At 49.8% G+C, this 16,557-nt stretch overlaps 1 protein-coding gene across 1 annotated transcript in view; it reads left to right on the top strand.

Annotated features, from left to right (window-relative positions):
• Positions 1 to 15,997, top strand: part of Adcy1 (adenylate cyclase 1) — a 102,859-nt gene extending 86,862 nt beyond the window's left edge. The window contains exons 15-20 of the mRNA XM_070014566.1: positions 1,047 to 1,159; positions 2,061 to 2,207; positions 2,744 to 2,842; positions 5,215 to 5,329; positions 6,837 to 6,961; positions 8,479 to 15,997. Coding sequence (XP_069870667.1) covers positions 1,047 to 1,159; positions 2,061 to 2,207; positions 2,744 to 2,842; positions 5,215 to 5,329; positions 6,837 to 6,961; positions 8,479 to 8,781 — 902 coding nt within the window. The 3' untranslated portion in view covers positions 8,782 to 15,997. The remainder of the gene's footprint in view (positions 1 to 1,046; positions 1,160 to 2,060; positions 2,208 to 2,743; positions 2,843 to 5,214; positions 5,330 to 6,836; positions 6,962 to 8,478) is intronic.
• Positions 15,998 to 16,557: the final 560 nt, after the last annotated feature.

Raw genomic sequence — 16,557 nt, 5'->3', positions numbered from 1 at the left:
TTACAGCAGGCTATTGTGGGCAAATGTCCTTCACATCACCAGCATGCTAGCCTTTGTGCTGCAGTGTTTGTTGGCTAGGCCCTGGGCTTTCAGCTTTCTGCTATACCTAGGAATTTGGTGCTCAGAAATAGGATGCACACACAGAATATTTCCCAGGCCTTCTCCTTTTACTGGTCAAGTTATAAGCTTGATGGGATGCTATTACGGCAGTGCCTTCCATTTCTGAGGATTGCACTGTCCCACCGGCCACAAGCCCTGCTCCAGAACCCTTCTTCAGCCCTCTTGGTTGTCCATCACTGTCACTTACATCCACCTTCACAGGGCCCTGGCTGGGGAAAAGCGGACTAGGTTGGGCTGTAGATGGCTACTCCCATAACTTTCTTGTCTTAGTGCCACAGTAATGGGAGTGCTTATGGGGGCCATAGAGAGCCCATATCTGCCCTGGAAAGATGCCTACCACTGGTTCTTATGAATTCTCAGAGGCGAGGGGGCTGCCTATGGTTATACAGCATAATGATGGGCACTTGCCTCAGAAGGAACCACTAACGGGCTCATGTGAGCTGGTGGCCCACATCTGTAATCCTAGCTACTCAGTTCAAAGCCAGTATGGGCAGAAACATCTGTGAGATACTTAAGTTTCAATTAACCAGCAGAAAGCCGGGAGTGGCGGTGTGACTCAAGTGGTAGAGTGCCAGCCTTGAGGAGAAAAGTCAAGTAAGAATAGGAGGCTCTGAGTTCAAGCCCCCAGACCAGCACAGACAGACAGGCCAGGGGAGGGGAGGGGAGTGAAAGAAAGCACCACCATAGCATCTGAGTCTCAGCAGTTGGCCAGGGGCAAGGAAGACTCTAGAAATCAGGTCATTCCAGCAGGCCTGCAATATGACCCTGATTCCTATATCTGGAGGGGAAGTGGGGAGACAGTGGGTGTGGACCATTGGTGAACCTGGAGTCCAGTGTGGAATGATCAGAGAGCAGCTGTGGTAGGCAGGATGGATGTCTAGATGACATGGTTGGCTAGGACTCATGACCCCACAACTCCTAGGCAGAAGAGGAGCGAGACGACATGGAAAGGGTGAAGCTGGACAACAAGAGGATCCTCTTCAACCTGCTGCCGGGCCACGTGGCACAGCATTTCCTCATGTCCAATCCCCGGAACATGGTGAGCCCCTGGCTGCATGGGCACTGCCTCTCCTGGGGTCTGCTGAGCTCTTCCCACAGCAAGAGTTCCCAGTCTGCAGCTGGGGGCCTGGCACAGAGGTGTCCCCTGCTTCTCCTGCAGCTGAGGCCCCTTCCACAGGTGGACCATGACTTCATGTGCTCAGCTCTTGCTTCCTCCCCTCCCTGCCGGTCCTGAGTGCAAGGTCAGGTGCAGAGCCCTCAGGAAGCTGTTGGGGCTCCAGGCTGACATGCATGCTTAGCTTTAGCTTTCTTCTCCCCTTTGATCATGGAGAAGAATCTACTGTATTTCACACAAGAGAAAGGAAAGTGGATGTCAGTAAATTGGATATGGAGAGGCAGCACTGTTTGTCAAGGCCAAAGCATTTTCTCTATAGCTAATTTTACTCGATGAATACCTGAGCTGGGTGTGGCTCCCTGGAAGGTTCCTTTGCCTTCTTGGTAGGTGCTCATCCCTGAGCACCTGCTGAAGAGTGACACACGGGAGCCACCTGTATGTTTCAAGGCTTCCAGGCCAAACTTACAAGTAAAAAGAGCTGAGCTGACTTTAAGGTTCTGAGAACAGACACGAAAGCCTAATGAAAAAAGAGTTCTAACGAAAGCTTTAGTCTAAAGGGGCAAACATGCTGATTTGTTCATCTTGCTTCACTTTGAAGCCAGGCAGAGTACATGGATTTCCTAAGATCCCCTTTCCCTGCTGTCTCCTGAGGAAGCAGACTGCAGGATGTTGGCACACACCTGTGCGTGGTGTGGCCTGGAGCCCTCAGAGCCCATCCCCACATCTGCAAAACTGGCTGCGTCTCCATGAACTGGCCCATTCCGGGTCTGAGCACTGTTAGTGGACCGTCCCTGGCCTGACAGGGTGAACCCCTCTGCTCTTGCAGGACCTCTACTATCAGTCCTACTCACAGGTGGGCGTCATGTTTGCCTCAATCCCCAACTTCAATGACTTCTACATCGAGCTGGATGGCAACAACATGGGGGTGGAGTGTCTGCGGCTCCTCAATGAGATCATTGCAGACTTCGACGAGGTGAGGCTGCACTGCTCTGTCTGCTTAGGGTGGATGAGCTATCCTTCACCTAACCCAATCCCAAGCATATCCAGAACGTCAGAAGCTCTGTGGATGGATGGGGAGAGGAATGATCCTGGGAGCATCCTGTCTCCTTTAGGATCCAGATCCTCCATGGCAGTTTATGAAGAGGGTCGTGATTCCAGGATGGGAACTGGGCCACGGGGTGGGGTTGTGATATATGCAGTGGTGGAAGCTTAGGTATATTTCTTCTCAGATGAGCCAATGGGCACCTTCTGGCCCTTCCCTGATGGGTACTGGGTTCTCCCCTGTCACTGAACTTGGCTCAGAGGCAGGGATGTGTCCTGTAGCATCCCTCTTTGCTGCTTCTTTTACATGTATTCCCAGCACTTCTCTGTCTAGTACCCAGAACAAAGAGGATGGGCTGACATCCACAATGCATGTTACCTCCACTATTGCTCTGGGAGGCCAGTGGCTGCAGGGATGTCATTCTCGAGTATTTGGTAATGTTTAACAGCTCTATGTCTTCCACCCAGCTCATGGACAAAGATTTTTACAAGGACCTAGAGAAGATAAAGACCATCGGGAGCACTTATATGGCTGCGGTGGGGTTGGCGCCCACAGCAGGGACCAGGGTGAGTGTCCAGTGCTTTTTTTCTTCTCCTGCTCAGACCTGGTCCCTGTCCTGCCCTTAGACAGCTCTTGGACCCTGGGCTCATCTCTGCTCTTGGGCTGAGGTTTTCCTCATTAGATTAAGGGAGTATGTCCCAGGCTACATTCCAGCTAGCTGACTCTCCAGACAGCATCTGTAAGGAAAGTCCACACAGGGCAGTCACAGGAGCTTTTCAGCCTGGCCCTCCCTAGAAATCCCTTCTCTTTTCCTCACTCCCTGCCCTCTCTCCCTTAACCATGTACCACTGAGAACTCTCCTCCCCCATAACAGAATTATGAATAAGAAAAGCAAGTATCCTAAGAGATACAGAGCCATAAAAATTGATTCAGTAATTACTAATCTTCCAAGTAAAAAAGCAGTAGGCTCAAATGCATTTATTGGTGAATTCTACCAAACATTTTAAGGAAAGTATGATAGCAATTATATCCAGGTTTATCCAGAAGATAGAAACAGAAATTTCAAACTCATTCTAAGAGATCAGCATCACCCGGACACTGAAACTGTTCAAAGAAAGGAAAACTGCACACCAGTATTTCACATCAGCTTATTAGTCCTCATCAAACATTAGCAAATTAAATATAATATTAAATAAAAAGAATTACACCTGAAGACCATGTTGGATTTATCCTAGATATGCAAAGTTGGTTCAATGTTCCAAAGGGAATTTAGGAAATTCGCCTTTTCAGAGGGATAACAAATTTTAAAAATCACATGATCCTATTAATTGATATAAAAACTCATTTAATTGTATAGGATACTTACCACTGATTAAAAATTCAGTAAGCTTTCCAAAAGAAAGAAACTCCCACACTTGTGCCTGGTGAGGGAGTCAACCACTTGAATGAGGTGTGGATCCAGGAAAGATATCCTCTCTCACTACTCTTTACTTCCTGCAGCATAGAGAAGTCCTAGTTAATGCTGTAAGACAGGAAAAGGCTACACAAGGCAAACAGATTTTGTTTTCTTTTTGAAGATGTAGTGCATTCTTCTTTATCCCACATTTTTATCAGAATCAATTAGTTGTACAAGAGGACTTCCTCTTGGGATGGGAAGGTGGCTCAATGGGAGAGCGCTTGCCTTGCATGCATGAGGCACTGGGTTCGATTCCTCGGCACCACATAAGCAGAGAAAAAAAGCCAGAAGTGGTGCTGTGGCTCAAGTGGTAGAGCACTAGCCTTGAGCTGAAGAGCTGAGGGACAGTGCCCAGGCCCCGAGTTCAAGCTCCATGACTGACAAAAAAGAAAAAAAGAGGGCTTCCTTGTAACATATCCATGTGTGCATACCACAGATCTTGATCAGGCTCCCCATCCCCGTACCTGTCCCTCATCTTCCTCACCCCTTCCTGAGGCAACCCCAACAAGCTTCATTGTTCCATTTTCACATGGGTACATAAAACATACCACATTCACCTCTTACCCTCTCCATTCGCCCTCCCCTCTCCCACTAGTACCCATCCCTGGACAGGACTGTTTTATATTCCTGTCATTCACTGTTTCAAATGTATGTTAACTGTTCAAAGTAGTTCCACCATGGCACTTTAATTAGACTGAATTCTCACTCTCAAGAAATAAAACTATCTTTGTGTAAGGTAAATTAAAGTAGGTAGCCAATAAATGGGAACACCATGTGGCATTCAGGCAGGAAGAGAAGTTTTAGTTTATTTTATTACCAAACTGCTGCCCAGCTGTGCATGGTGGAGAGCACTTGGCCAAAAGGGGCCGGAGGGCTGTCTTCCCCTCCCCCTCCCGCTTCCTGCCTTAATTAGGGGAGGGGTAGGGAAAAGGTGTGGCCTGGTGTAGGGGGAAGGTGTGGCCACACTAGATGTGGGTGTAACCTTAAAGCCTGGGACCCTCCCACAGTCTAATGGGAGGCACGTGGCAGGGAGGGGACTGCCCAGGAGGTGACCTTGGAGGAGGGGGAGGTTACTGCCTCCAGGTATGCCAGTTACCTGGTGACACAGGTACTGGGCACAGACTTAGCCAAGGAGTCTGCCCCACCTTCCCAGGGTGGAACTTACACTTTGTAGATAAAAATATTTGTAGATTACAAGTGGCTCACACCTGAAATTCTAGCTACTGAGGAGGCTAAGATAGAAAGGATTGTGGTTTGAGGTCATCCTTGGCCTTGGAGTGGTTTCTAGCTCTGCTCCTTGGGACTTGGGGTTTGGGCTCTAACTTGCCTGAGAATGTTGGGATAAAGATGCCGACAGCCAGGTACAGGGAGTACATGCACATTCCAGGAATCAAATCTCACTCCTAGTTCAAGTGCAGCAGCTCCCTGACCCCTTCTTCCCTGGAGTCCTCCAAACTTCCTGTTTCCGTCTGCTCACTGTAGGCAAAGAAGTCTGTCTCCTCCCACCTCAGCACACTGGCTGACTTCGCCATCGATATGTTTGATGTCCTAGATGAAATCAACTACCAGTCTTACAACGACTTTGTCCTCCGAGTCGGTAAATAGCCCTCATCTTGTTCTTACCAATGACTGAGAGCACCCTTGTCCCTCAGTGTATGCCTGGCCCAGGATTCAGGCTCAGTGTGGTCTTACAGGAGGGAAAGGTGCTACCCTGGAGCATGTGGGGCCATGGGACGCCGTAGCTCCTGACAGGAGCTTGTGGAAGTGGCCACATTTCCCAAGAGAACATAGGTCTAGAGGTTCACTCTGAGAAATCTCCATCGTTAACGAGGTGCTCTGGGCTTCTCAGCCAGGCTCTGATGGAGCAGATATGTGGGTCCCTTCAGAAGGAGGTCTTGGTGCGAGCCCACTGCAGGGTGCTGGCAGCTCCCTTCCTGTTTGGAAAGCAATGTTCAGGCCCCTTGCTGGATTTTATAAAAACTATGGTTTGCTGGGGAGCTTTCTCCCTTCCTGGGACTTGTCTCTTGTATTTCCCTTATTTTTTTTTATTTAATTTTTTTGCTACTATTAAGGACTTGTAAAAGGAGTTCTAATTCCATAAGTCAGGTTATGTTCCGTGCTTCCTGGACATCATCCCTTCCCTCATTTTTCCTGGGGGACTTTAAATCTTACATTCACCTTTTTTTTTCTGAGCTGTAAACAAGGTTATCAGAAGAATTCCTACTAGCCCAGAATCTATTTAAAATACATATTCTCTCCCCTGTTCCTTCCTTTCCTTCCCTCCCTCCCTTCCTCCTTTCCTTCCTGCCTGTCCAGAATACAGGTAAATTAGTTGTTTTACAACTCAATCATCCAATGCCCATAAAACCACCCAGGGCTATGTCTGCGTGAGGGGTGGGAGGAGGAGATGGGCTCTGCTTGAATGGCCCCAGTTATAGGCAGCAGCGCCAGCCAGCTATGGTAAGAGAACCAGATGTCCCACAGGAGGCCAGGCCAGGCCAGAATGGACAGAACACTTTGTGTTCCATGTGGAAGGAATGAAACCCAGGTTCTGAGAGGACAAGCAATTTGCCAAAGAGTGTATGAGAGGTGATTCCAGACGAGGCTACTCCTGGGCCTGGTGACACTGTCCAGCTGTGTGGGCACCCAGGGACCAAGTGTGGAAAGAGCAGAATCTCCTTCTTACCCCTTGGAGTGGGCCTCTGAACTCTGCTTACTGGAAAGGCTCACACCAGACAAAGGTGCCATGCTGCATCCTTTGTTGCAAGCAGCACAGTCAGACTTCCAGGTGGCTCTGGAGCCGGCCCTGGGTGGGGTGTCTTCTCCAGGTGAGACATGATATCTGATTGCCAGTGCTGCTGCAGAGTACCGTGGCCACACTGTGAGGGGCTACTCACCAGCTACCCAGAATGCCCTGGGCAGGAGATACCTGCCACTGGCCTTCTGTGAGGGTGGGGGGGGGGTTCCTGCTTCCTGCCTGGCTCCACATGACCCAGAAAACAAAGCCCCTGAAGGAGCAGTCTTTCCTCCACCCAGAGCAGTGCCAGACACACTGATCACCCTGTTCCAGCTGATCACAGGTCATGCTGTGACTATTTTTCCAGGCATCAATGTTGGCCCAGTGGTGGCTGGAGTGATTGGCGCCCGCAGACCCCAGTATGATATTTGGGGAAACACAGTGAATGTGGCCAGTCGGATGGATAGCACTGGAGTCCAGGGCAGAATCCAGGTGAGTTCACCTTGAAATGCCTAAGACATATATGCCAGCTCTGCAGGTAAGGAGAGACATGGGGGTGGGGGCAGTTGTACATCCAGGAAGAAACAAGGCAGAATCTGCATCTGGAGGGCTCAGCCCAGGCCTGGCCATTTGATTTTTACTGTTTGGCTTTATCTGAAGCTTTAGGATGGCTCAGAAGTGAGCAGGTACAGAAATGGGGACGGGGGCTGGGAAGCTGGCTCAGCGCTTACCCCTCATTGGGTTCGATTCCTCAGCACCACATAAACAGAAAAGGCTGGCAGTGGCACTGTGGCTCAAATGGTAGACCATAGCCTTGGGCTGAAGAGCTCAGGGACAGTGCCCAGGCCTAGAATTCAAGCCCCACAATCAACCAAAAACAAAAACAAAACAACAAAAACAGCAATGGGGATGATAGGGAATCCAGTGGCCTGACTACTGAGTTCCCCACATCCCAGGACAGAGGCAGGCAGAGGAAGTAAGGGGTGCTCTCCTGTGTACAAGGGCTATATATGGTATATTTTCACTACACCCAGGAGACTTCTGAGCCATTCAAATGGGACAAAACCTGTGGCTCAGTGACTTCTCAGAGCCATCGGAAGGCTTAGACTAAGGCAGTGGCCTCTGATTTTCTCAGGGTGGAGGAGTGCCATCTTAATCATTATTATTATATAGTCCTGCCTTTCCTATTCAGGCCTCCTGCTGTCCAACATGATGTGGGAATGAGGAAAGGGGGGGGGGCCTTCCCAGCTCTGCCAGGATGTGAGAGGATAGATTGAGATGGGTTTCATTGTTTGAATTAAATATAATAGAGGGATGGTACAGCCAGGGGGACAGGAGGGAGAGAAGACAGCTACAAGACACAACAGAGATCCAGTGTTGTCCTCATTCCTTCTTCTCTTTGAAAACACTGGTTGGAGGCCTGAGAGAAAGAGAATGAACAGACAGATACCCCAGTTCCCCCGGGGTGATTTATCTCTGCCATCTCTGTGCTCCTGATCCCACCCTGGGGTTCTCAACTCCAGAAATTAAGGGCATCACTCCCAGTGGTAGAATTAGAAAGCTTCAGATTCCATTTGGTGGAGGGACTCAGAGCTCTGGGCCAGGAAAATCAGCCTGTTCCTCTCTGTTCCTGACACAAGCTGGTTCCATACAGCCTTGGGCAAGTTCACAAAACAACTGCCCTGGCTCCCACAGGCCCTGCTGGGTCCCCACCAGAGCAGGTGTGCCCAGCTGCCTCCCCTAGTCAAGCAGCTCAACCTGCTTCTGGCACTTATCCAAGAATAGATCACATGAGTCACTGGGCCCCTTGATGTCCCTCCTGGGCAGACTTGGCAGGGTCGTGGCCTCTCTAGAATGACTGAGTTGCTGCTGCAGGTATGGGCGAGCTGGGAGAGCCTTGTCCAGACGCTACCAGGATGGGCAGTGAGAGAGGATGTGAGCCCCCACCCCCAGCTCATGACCTCATCACGCAGGACCCACAGTGACACCAGCTTCTCTCTCTGCAACAGGTAACTGAGGAGGTCCACCGGCTGCTGAGGAGGTGTTCCTACCACTTTGTGTGCCGAGGCAAAGTCAGCGTCAAGGGCAAGGGGGAGATGCTGACATATTTTCTAGAAGGCAGAACTGATGGAAATGGCTCCCAGCCCCGGTCCCTTCGCCAGGAGCGCAAGATGTGTCCATATGGGAGAGCTGGAGGCCAGGCCAGACGGCCCCCACTGTGTCCTGCGGCTTGTCCCCCGATCCAAGCTGGCCTTCCCCCGGCCTCTAGTGGTCAGTACCTGTCTTCTGCAGCAGCAGGAAAGGAGGCTTAGAGGAGCCCCTGTTGGCCTCTGGGGTGCATGCAGGACAAGAATGCCACCATGGTTCCAGCCAGGACCACAGTAGGTAGCTGGCTGGGCCAGAGAATGAGCATTGTTCAGGTGTGGCCCAAGAGTCAATGAGAGATGAGCCTGTGCCACCCTCTCAGGGTTAGAGAGAGCCCTATCTCTTTCCAGAGGACCTGGCCAGTGCTGACAATGGCATTGGGACCTTCAGGGTATCTGCCAGGGTCACTGCAAGAGCTGTGGTGGTCCAGCTGGCGGAGAGATGAAAGAGCCCACCACCAGTGCACCCTGAGTTGGTGCCACATCAACCTGGTCACAGTGGGTCTTGGCAGGTTCCGGTTCTGGGCAGTGGCTTCACAAGCCAGACTGGAAATTTGGCCCCGCAGGGCAGGGCCATGTGGGGCGGCGCTGGTCTGGTCTTAGGAAAGGACAGTTTGGGAAGAATTGCAAAGCTGCCTCTCACTGCATGGAGAGTGAAGCTGCTGGCTTTTCTCAAGAGCAGTTTTTTGCTTAGAGCCAGAGGCAGGTCTTCTGGAATCCTCAGGGGCCCTGCAGCCCCTCCATCTCCCAGGCCAGCACCAGCAGCTGGTCTACCTGCCCTTTCTCCTGACTCCAACCCCAGCCCCACCTGCCGGCTCTCATCCTCTGTGACAGCCAGGCTTTCCTTTACCTGTGCCCTCACTACGCGTTCAAGGAGAGGAGGGCTGAGCACCGTGTCGCCTTCTCTGTGGTATCTTGGATCCTGTGTGATTAACAAGAATCAAGGCTTCATTTATGTTGACTTCGAGTGACTGTCACATCCACGAGCCAGTTCCCTCGGTGGAAGAGGCCATTACCCCTGGACTGGTCCAGGGGTACCTGCTCCAGCATGCAGGGCAAGTGGCTTCAGGGGATCCTCCCATTTGTATTTCTTGGTGATTGCAAAGGAGGAAGGCAGGATTTTGGGGGTGGGTGTCCAGGACAGCTGGTAGGAAGGGACTGACCAACAAGAGCTGGTGGAAGAGCCAGGCTCCTAGAGGCCTCTGATCTCATCTGCTGAGAGAGAGGCAGCGGGGAACAGGATGGGGGAAAGTTCTAGGCAGGTGCATCCACAAGGGAGTGTCTAACAGTTGACCAGAAAGATTTGTGGGGAGTAGACAGGTCTGAACCCTGCCTTGTTCATGCCTGTGTGGGGTCTTTCTCCTCATTGTTTCCAAAGGACTTACCCCTTTGTTGGGGTGGGGGGACTGTTGTCGGGAGAGGGTGCTGTTGTAGGTTTTCAGAAGATGTGCAGAGCAGTGCCCACATTTCTTTAGCAGGGTGGGTGGGTGATGGTACCTGGTTTGGTTGTGTGGCTGTGCAGGGCCCTCAAGGGCTCTGATCATGGTGGTGACTTGGGTGGCTTTGCAAGTCAACCAGCATTCTGATGCTTGGGGCAGGCTGACTGTCTGCCCCTGTGGGACTCAGTGGAGGCTAGATGGGACAGAGTGGGGCAGTTGGACAGGTGACAGCTGGGGTTATGTTCAGACTGCTCAAGGACCTGAGGCTATAGGCTGTAGGTAACTGATTGGGCCGTGAGGATTTTATTTATTCCTCTCTCTGTGTTGGATCATGGCTGTGGCACTTCCTGCAAGAGGACTCTGACCTTCTCTGGCCTACCTTTTCTGCCTTTCTGGCATCTTCCCTTGGCCAGGACTCAAAGCTCATGGGCCAGAACCGTGCTGACCCACTGGGGACTTAGTGGCTTCCTCGGTCATTTCACATGGGCGTGGCTTCGCGGCCTCATTCTGTGTCCGTGTGCGCTGGCTGCCATGAGCAGAAGACAGGAGCAGATGCTCTTGGGGCATATGCTGTGCTCAGACATCCATCACAGACTATTGGCGGGGAAAGCTCCAGGCTACTTCAAGGGCTCCTGAGCACAGGCAGGTGTTGCGGTAACCCGGGGATTGAGTCACCAAGCTGAGAATCTTGCTGGCATAACTGCTCCCGTGTGCTGCTTGTGGCCCTGCCTCGTCTCTGCTGCCCAGCTCTTGTCTTCAGAACTTTCTCTTCTCTTTGGTGTCCAGACTAGATGTAAAGCAGTCAGTTCAACGAGAAGCTTACCCAGCAAGCAAGCAAGTGAGCACCGAGTGAGCAAGCAAGTGAGCGAGCATGCTGCAGGGTGAAGGTGAGGCTGGCCCTGGGCTCTGCAGGCCTCCCGCTGGACCATGGTGCTGTCCCCAACCCAAAGCCATTCAGGAGAGTAGAGAGTCTCAAGTACAGTCTGGTCTGTGGCTGTTTCCTAAGAGTAGCTCTTGGGTTGTGCAGGTAGGGCAGCAGTGGCTTCTGAAGATGTCCATACTGTGGTCCTGAGCCTGCTGGATATGTATAGTCACAGTCAACATGACTCTGTAGAGGAGCCAGAGAGTTAGGAGTGTTACAATGGGAGAACCCCTCCCCGCCAGTTGGCTCATTGAAACCATGTGGCTTTCAGATGTGGACCGGGGCAGGGGTTGGAGGACCAGGAGAGATTTAAAGCATAGCCAACCTAGCCCTCATCTCTGGTTTGAAGAGGAGGGCCACAAGACAGAATGAATATGAGGACAACCCCAGACAACACAGAACCAGGGATGTCGCTCCCACGTCTACATGTCTGATTTAGCAACAATGTGAATAAACAGGAGACAGAATCACCAGAGTCACCAGGTAGGAGCCCAGCCCTGGACTGGACCTGTGAGACTTGGAACAGAATTGGCTCCACAATGCTGTGCCTGCCTGGGGTTCACTGCTGTCATCAGGGCATATGGGGGTGTGAGCAAAGCCGCTCCAGGAGTGGTTGGAACAAGAAGTCACTGGGGACACCGCTGCCCTCTCAGGGCCCAGAATCGTGAAGTTCACCTTGTCTACCGCACAGCAGCCTTGGCAGACATCTCCATCATCAGCAATCCCAAACCCTGCCTACTTCCTGTGAGGCCAGGAACCATATTTAGCCATAATGTTCCTTGGGGTTTTAGTGAAAAACAACTTCCTTTTTATTTGTGATAAACTGTATTATATTGCCTTATTTATTTTTAATCTTGTACAATATTCATGTACAAATGTGATAGAGCCATTTGGGTAGGAGTCTCTAAATTATTTATTTTAAGATGCTCTGTATATAGTGCGCCGATGACAGGTGCTGCCTGTTCACTTGTACCAAAAACCAGGAAAAGCCCGGCACCCACACCCCACCCCTGCTTGTTAGCTCTTGGGAAATGACCCTGTGTGTCCCCCTGTCCCCCAGCATGCCTCCCGTGCCTGACACTGTAGAGTAGGACAGCCCCACAATGCTTCCATGGGCTGTGCCGTCCACGGCCTGTCCTCTCCCAGGGTGTTGGTCAGTGTCCTGCAGATAGACACCCCACACCTCCAGCAATCCACTTGCCAGCCCGTGCTCCTCAGACTCTCTTAAAGCCACCAGGGCTTCCAGACCCCTTCTGTCATAGAAGCAATAATTGTAACTCTATACTGTAGAGATGAGTCTGGCCCAGCAGATTGGCAATGCAGAGACCAGCCACGCATACAAGTGTGTTGTGGGGGTACTGCTGTCCCCAAGGCCCTTATCCTCCCTCCTCAATTTCTGGGACCACACTTGGTATCCCAGGCAGGTGAACAGACTGAGTGGATGGCCAACCCTCAGTCCCACACTCTTGCTCACTAGATGAAGGGAGCAGGGCACCTAGTCCCAAATCTGTTCCCCATCCTTGAATCTCAACATGGCAGTGTGGTAAGATACAGTCCGTCTTAGCAGAGCATGAAAGGAATAATGCAGCAAGGCTTACCTCTGGTTTGCTATGTTCAGAAAACAGTGGGGTAGTGAAAGTTGCCCTAGTAGAAGAGCCATCTAGATAGGATGCTGTCTTCCATTGGGGAACGAGAAGGATTCCCGATTTCCACGGATGAGTCAGACCCTGGGGCTGGGCTTGGCAGAACACAGCCAATTTCACATGATTCCTTGCTTTATTTGCATTTCCTAGAAAGGCTGTGCCATAGTCCTGACAGCAGCCTGTGTGAACTACTTCCATGACTGCTTTAGAAGGAAGTCATTTGGATTGGGGAATCAAGGCACTATGAAGGGTTTCACCTGCACGTATAACAGTCTCCACCCCTCAAAAGGGTGGGGCTGGGACTCTCCAAGTCCCAAGGATTTTACTCACAGCTGTGCTGGGTTGTGTCTTAACAGGAATGCAAGGTTTATAAGACAGCTGTGCACCCTTTACCACATGGCTTATCACTCCAGGCAAGCACAGGGCACACTCACATATATTTGTGCACAAGTAGGGTTTGTGGAAGTACGTACTTACATTCTGAAATCGTGTTATTTGGTGGCTGTATATAAAGGAACACCAGAAACTGAGTTGCTTCTGATTTTGCAATGGCTTCGATGTTTAATACAAAATACACAACACCATCCCTCTCAGCCCCCACACTTCATTTAGAAGTCATTGGATTTGAAACTGTTAGGTTTGCTGCAAACTGGCAGCCTAGATATTTGCACCACTGATGTGGTTCTGGGCCCTGGAGTATGTCTGCCTCTCCAGCTGTAGTTCACCCTGAACAGCCACATGGAGAGTTGAACCAGCAGTTAACCATTTCCACTTAGAACTCTGGGTCTGAGAGCAAGTAGATGAAAACCTCAGTCTATTCCTATAGTATCTTGGGGCTTGTGCTTGCATATGTGGCTCTTAGGCTGGGGGTTAGAAGAGCTGTGAAGGGGTTGGTTTCTTGCTGGAGAATATGTGGCCTAGACCTTAGCAGGCAGGATCAGAGCCATCTGGGTTGGCCTAAGTATGGAGAATTCATCTCTATGGCTCAAGCCTTCACCTTGAACTTGGGTAATGTTAGAGAGAGGTCACACTCAAGGAACTGAGATACCTAAATGAATACTTGCACATGAATCATTCCATGTGGGCACCAGAAAGGAAATGCGGTGGCCAAATATCCACAGCTAGCTTAGTAGATATGGTAGAAATGGAGTTGCTTGGGCATCAGCTGACCCCTCACATCGCCTAGTAAGTCAACTAAAGTCAGTGGGCTGAGAGCAGTGAGTGGGAGGGATTAAGACGAGACATTGAAGAAGGCCCCGAGGCTTGTGCAGTGGTTTTCCCCAGAGGACTCAGGTGATCTGCAGTCTCAGGCTGTTGGTGGAAGTGAGCCCAAGGACTTATTGGCTAATGGCAAAATCTATAGAAATTGTATTGATTTTGATGGAGAATGCTAGATCATCTGCATAGCAGTGCTCACTGTGGTGGACCCATCCCACCAAGGCTTGTCCCTGTGGGCAAGTCTTGCTCTGAGCCTTTGTCCTTAGAGCAAGGAGCTAAGGCCTCACTGACTTCTTATTGACTTCTTGTTAAATCAGGGCAGTAAATTGGCTCTTGGCTAAGCCATAGTCCTTCTGAAAGATTACTGATTCCCAGCACAAAAATAAAATGGTAGACTCAACATTTCCTATTTTGTCATGTTGCACTTCATATTCTAAAACTCATTTTTGGAACACAATTTATCATTGTGTCTTAAATGATACAGAATCTCTCTGAACAGGGAGATCAGTGGCTGTCTTTCTGTAAGGCCTCTCTGATAACAAATAGGGATAGAGTTGTGGTACCCTCAGATACCCCAAACTATACACCATTTCTCCATTTGCTCTGAGCCAGCCTGTGTTGTATGCCGGGAAGGGTTGTTTGCTGTGTTTGCCATTACTGCTGTCTTGTTCCTATGCTATAAGGCCGATCAGCATTAGGCTATAAGGCCGTTCAGCATTGGGCTACACTGAGATGCAGCAGGATGCAGGCAATTAGGTTGTCTGCATAGGGCTCGAGGATATGTGCAGAGATTTCCCCCCGGAGTGTTCATAGACAAGGAAGGCATCATAAAAGATAGCAAGCACTCAAGTGCAGGTATCCTGAATACATCCTAGGTGTTCGTTTCTACTGATACCAGACTGCACAGACTTTCATATAGATTGTTTTCCAAAACTGCTTCGGCCACTTACTGAGAAGTGTTGTCTAAACATTGCTGGTATTGTAGCCTAACTCCCATGGGATTTGTGGAAACCCTTGGACTTATACATTTGTAATATGGGACCCTTGGAAGAACAATTGCTCAGAGCATCCTGCCTGGGGGCAGCTGCCTTCCACAGCACGCGCAGCAACAAGTGGGCAAGACTGCAGCCAGAACTTGTATCTCACCTCCCACCAGCAACTCCCTCTCAAGCCTAGGCCCCCGGGCACATGAAGCACAAGTATCAGGGTACTGCCCCGCACTGTGGGGATCCCAAGGAAGCCCACAGCACCTCCTGAATACATCAGGGAGTGTAGGGATGTGACACAAGTGGCCAGCAGCAGCACACATGCCCAGGATCACACAGGTGCAGGGGGGCTCACTGTGTTGCCTTCATCCCCGTTGGAACTGCGTTTCAAGCCATTTGCACTCTGGAATTGCATGCTGGAAATTCCTAATTGTGTGCACTTTTGTTTGAAATCATGCAGCATGCACAAAGGGATAGGCCAGGCAGGACATCGCCACCTGCTGGCACAGAACATCCCTAAGCATTTCCTGGGGGCGAGCCTGAGCTTTGTGTAGCTCCAGCAATTAATATGCACTTTCTGTATTCAGTCCCAAGCCCCCTTCCTACCACCCTTCACTTAAGCTGATTGCACACCAACTTGCACAAATAGGAACGTCATTATGACCATCTCTTCGTGGTAATGCCATTCTGACTTAAGGTAAGCCCTGAGTCCACATCTGCAGTTTCTTACCCTCTGAGCATGGTTGGGTGAGCACCCCTGTCCTTGCTTGGTGAGTGAGGATTTCTACCCTCAGAGGGATGGAGAGTGGCATGGGCAAGGTTGTCATTTTTCTCCCACAAAATAAACTCACTGAAGATGCTTCTGTAGACCTGAGAACACACTAGCTATATACACAATCTCACTGGGTAACTTCTCATGATAGATTTGTATAATCAATACGGGTCTATTTTTATGTCAACTCAACACTTAGAGCACCTTCCAGTCTTTTTCAAGATTGTTAAATCGAGACAAGTAATTAAAAAATTTGTCCTATTTTTATTTATATAAAAAGTGAATGGACTGAAATGTTAAATGTGAATGTACATTTCTTAATTGCAACTTTTCTACTGAGTGTTTGCACTATACTTTCTGGAGTCTTATTTAACAAAAATAAAGGAAAAAAATTGCTTGACTAATCTGGGCCCATGGTAGTTGAAAGATGAGTGATTTGTGTTGTTTCCTTCAAGGTATTACATGATCCCTTACTTACACTAAACAACGCTGTCTTATCCCTAATAATATGATGTCCTCCCCCTTTTCAATACTACATTTGAATTCAGTGTCTCACCAGCCCAGCTTTTAGCTGGTTATTTTGGAGATGGAGTCTAGTGAACTTTTCTACCCAGATCTTTTCTACCTAGATCTCAGCCTCCTGAATAGCTAGGATTACAGATGTGTCCACCAGCACCTGGCTACCATTCTTATCTAGTATTTTGGTGCAGTTTGTCTTTAAATCTCACAGTTAAGATACTTATTTTAATTTAAAATTTAAGATATTGTCCATTTCCTATTTCATAAAGCCTTCTTGCATTTCAGGATAACATGTCTTTCATTTTTCTGAAGTTTCTTTAGCTCAGGATTCATTGATCAATTCATTTTGCTGTCACCTGTAAATTAGCTTTGTGTGTGTGTGTGTGTGTGTGTGTGTGTGTGTGTGTGTGTGTGTGTACACACACACACACATGCATGTCAGTCC

This window comes from Dipodomys merriami, unplaced genomic scaffold (genome assembly GCF_024711535.1).
Source record: "Dipodomys merriami isolate MVZ:Mamm:240054 unplaced genomic scaffold, mDipMer1.0.p SCAF_98, whole genome shotgun sequence".
NCBI lineage: Eukaryota > Metazoa > Chordata > Mammalia > Rodentia > Heteromyidae > Dipodomys > Dipodomys merriami.
The sequence above is the reverse complement of the archived record's forward strand: the minus strand, read 5'-3'. Positions and strand labels throughout refer to the sequence as shown.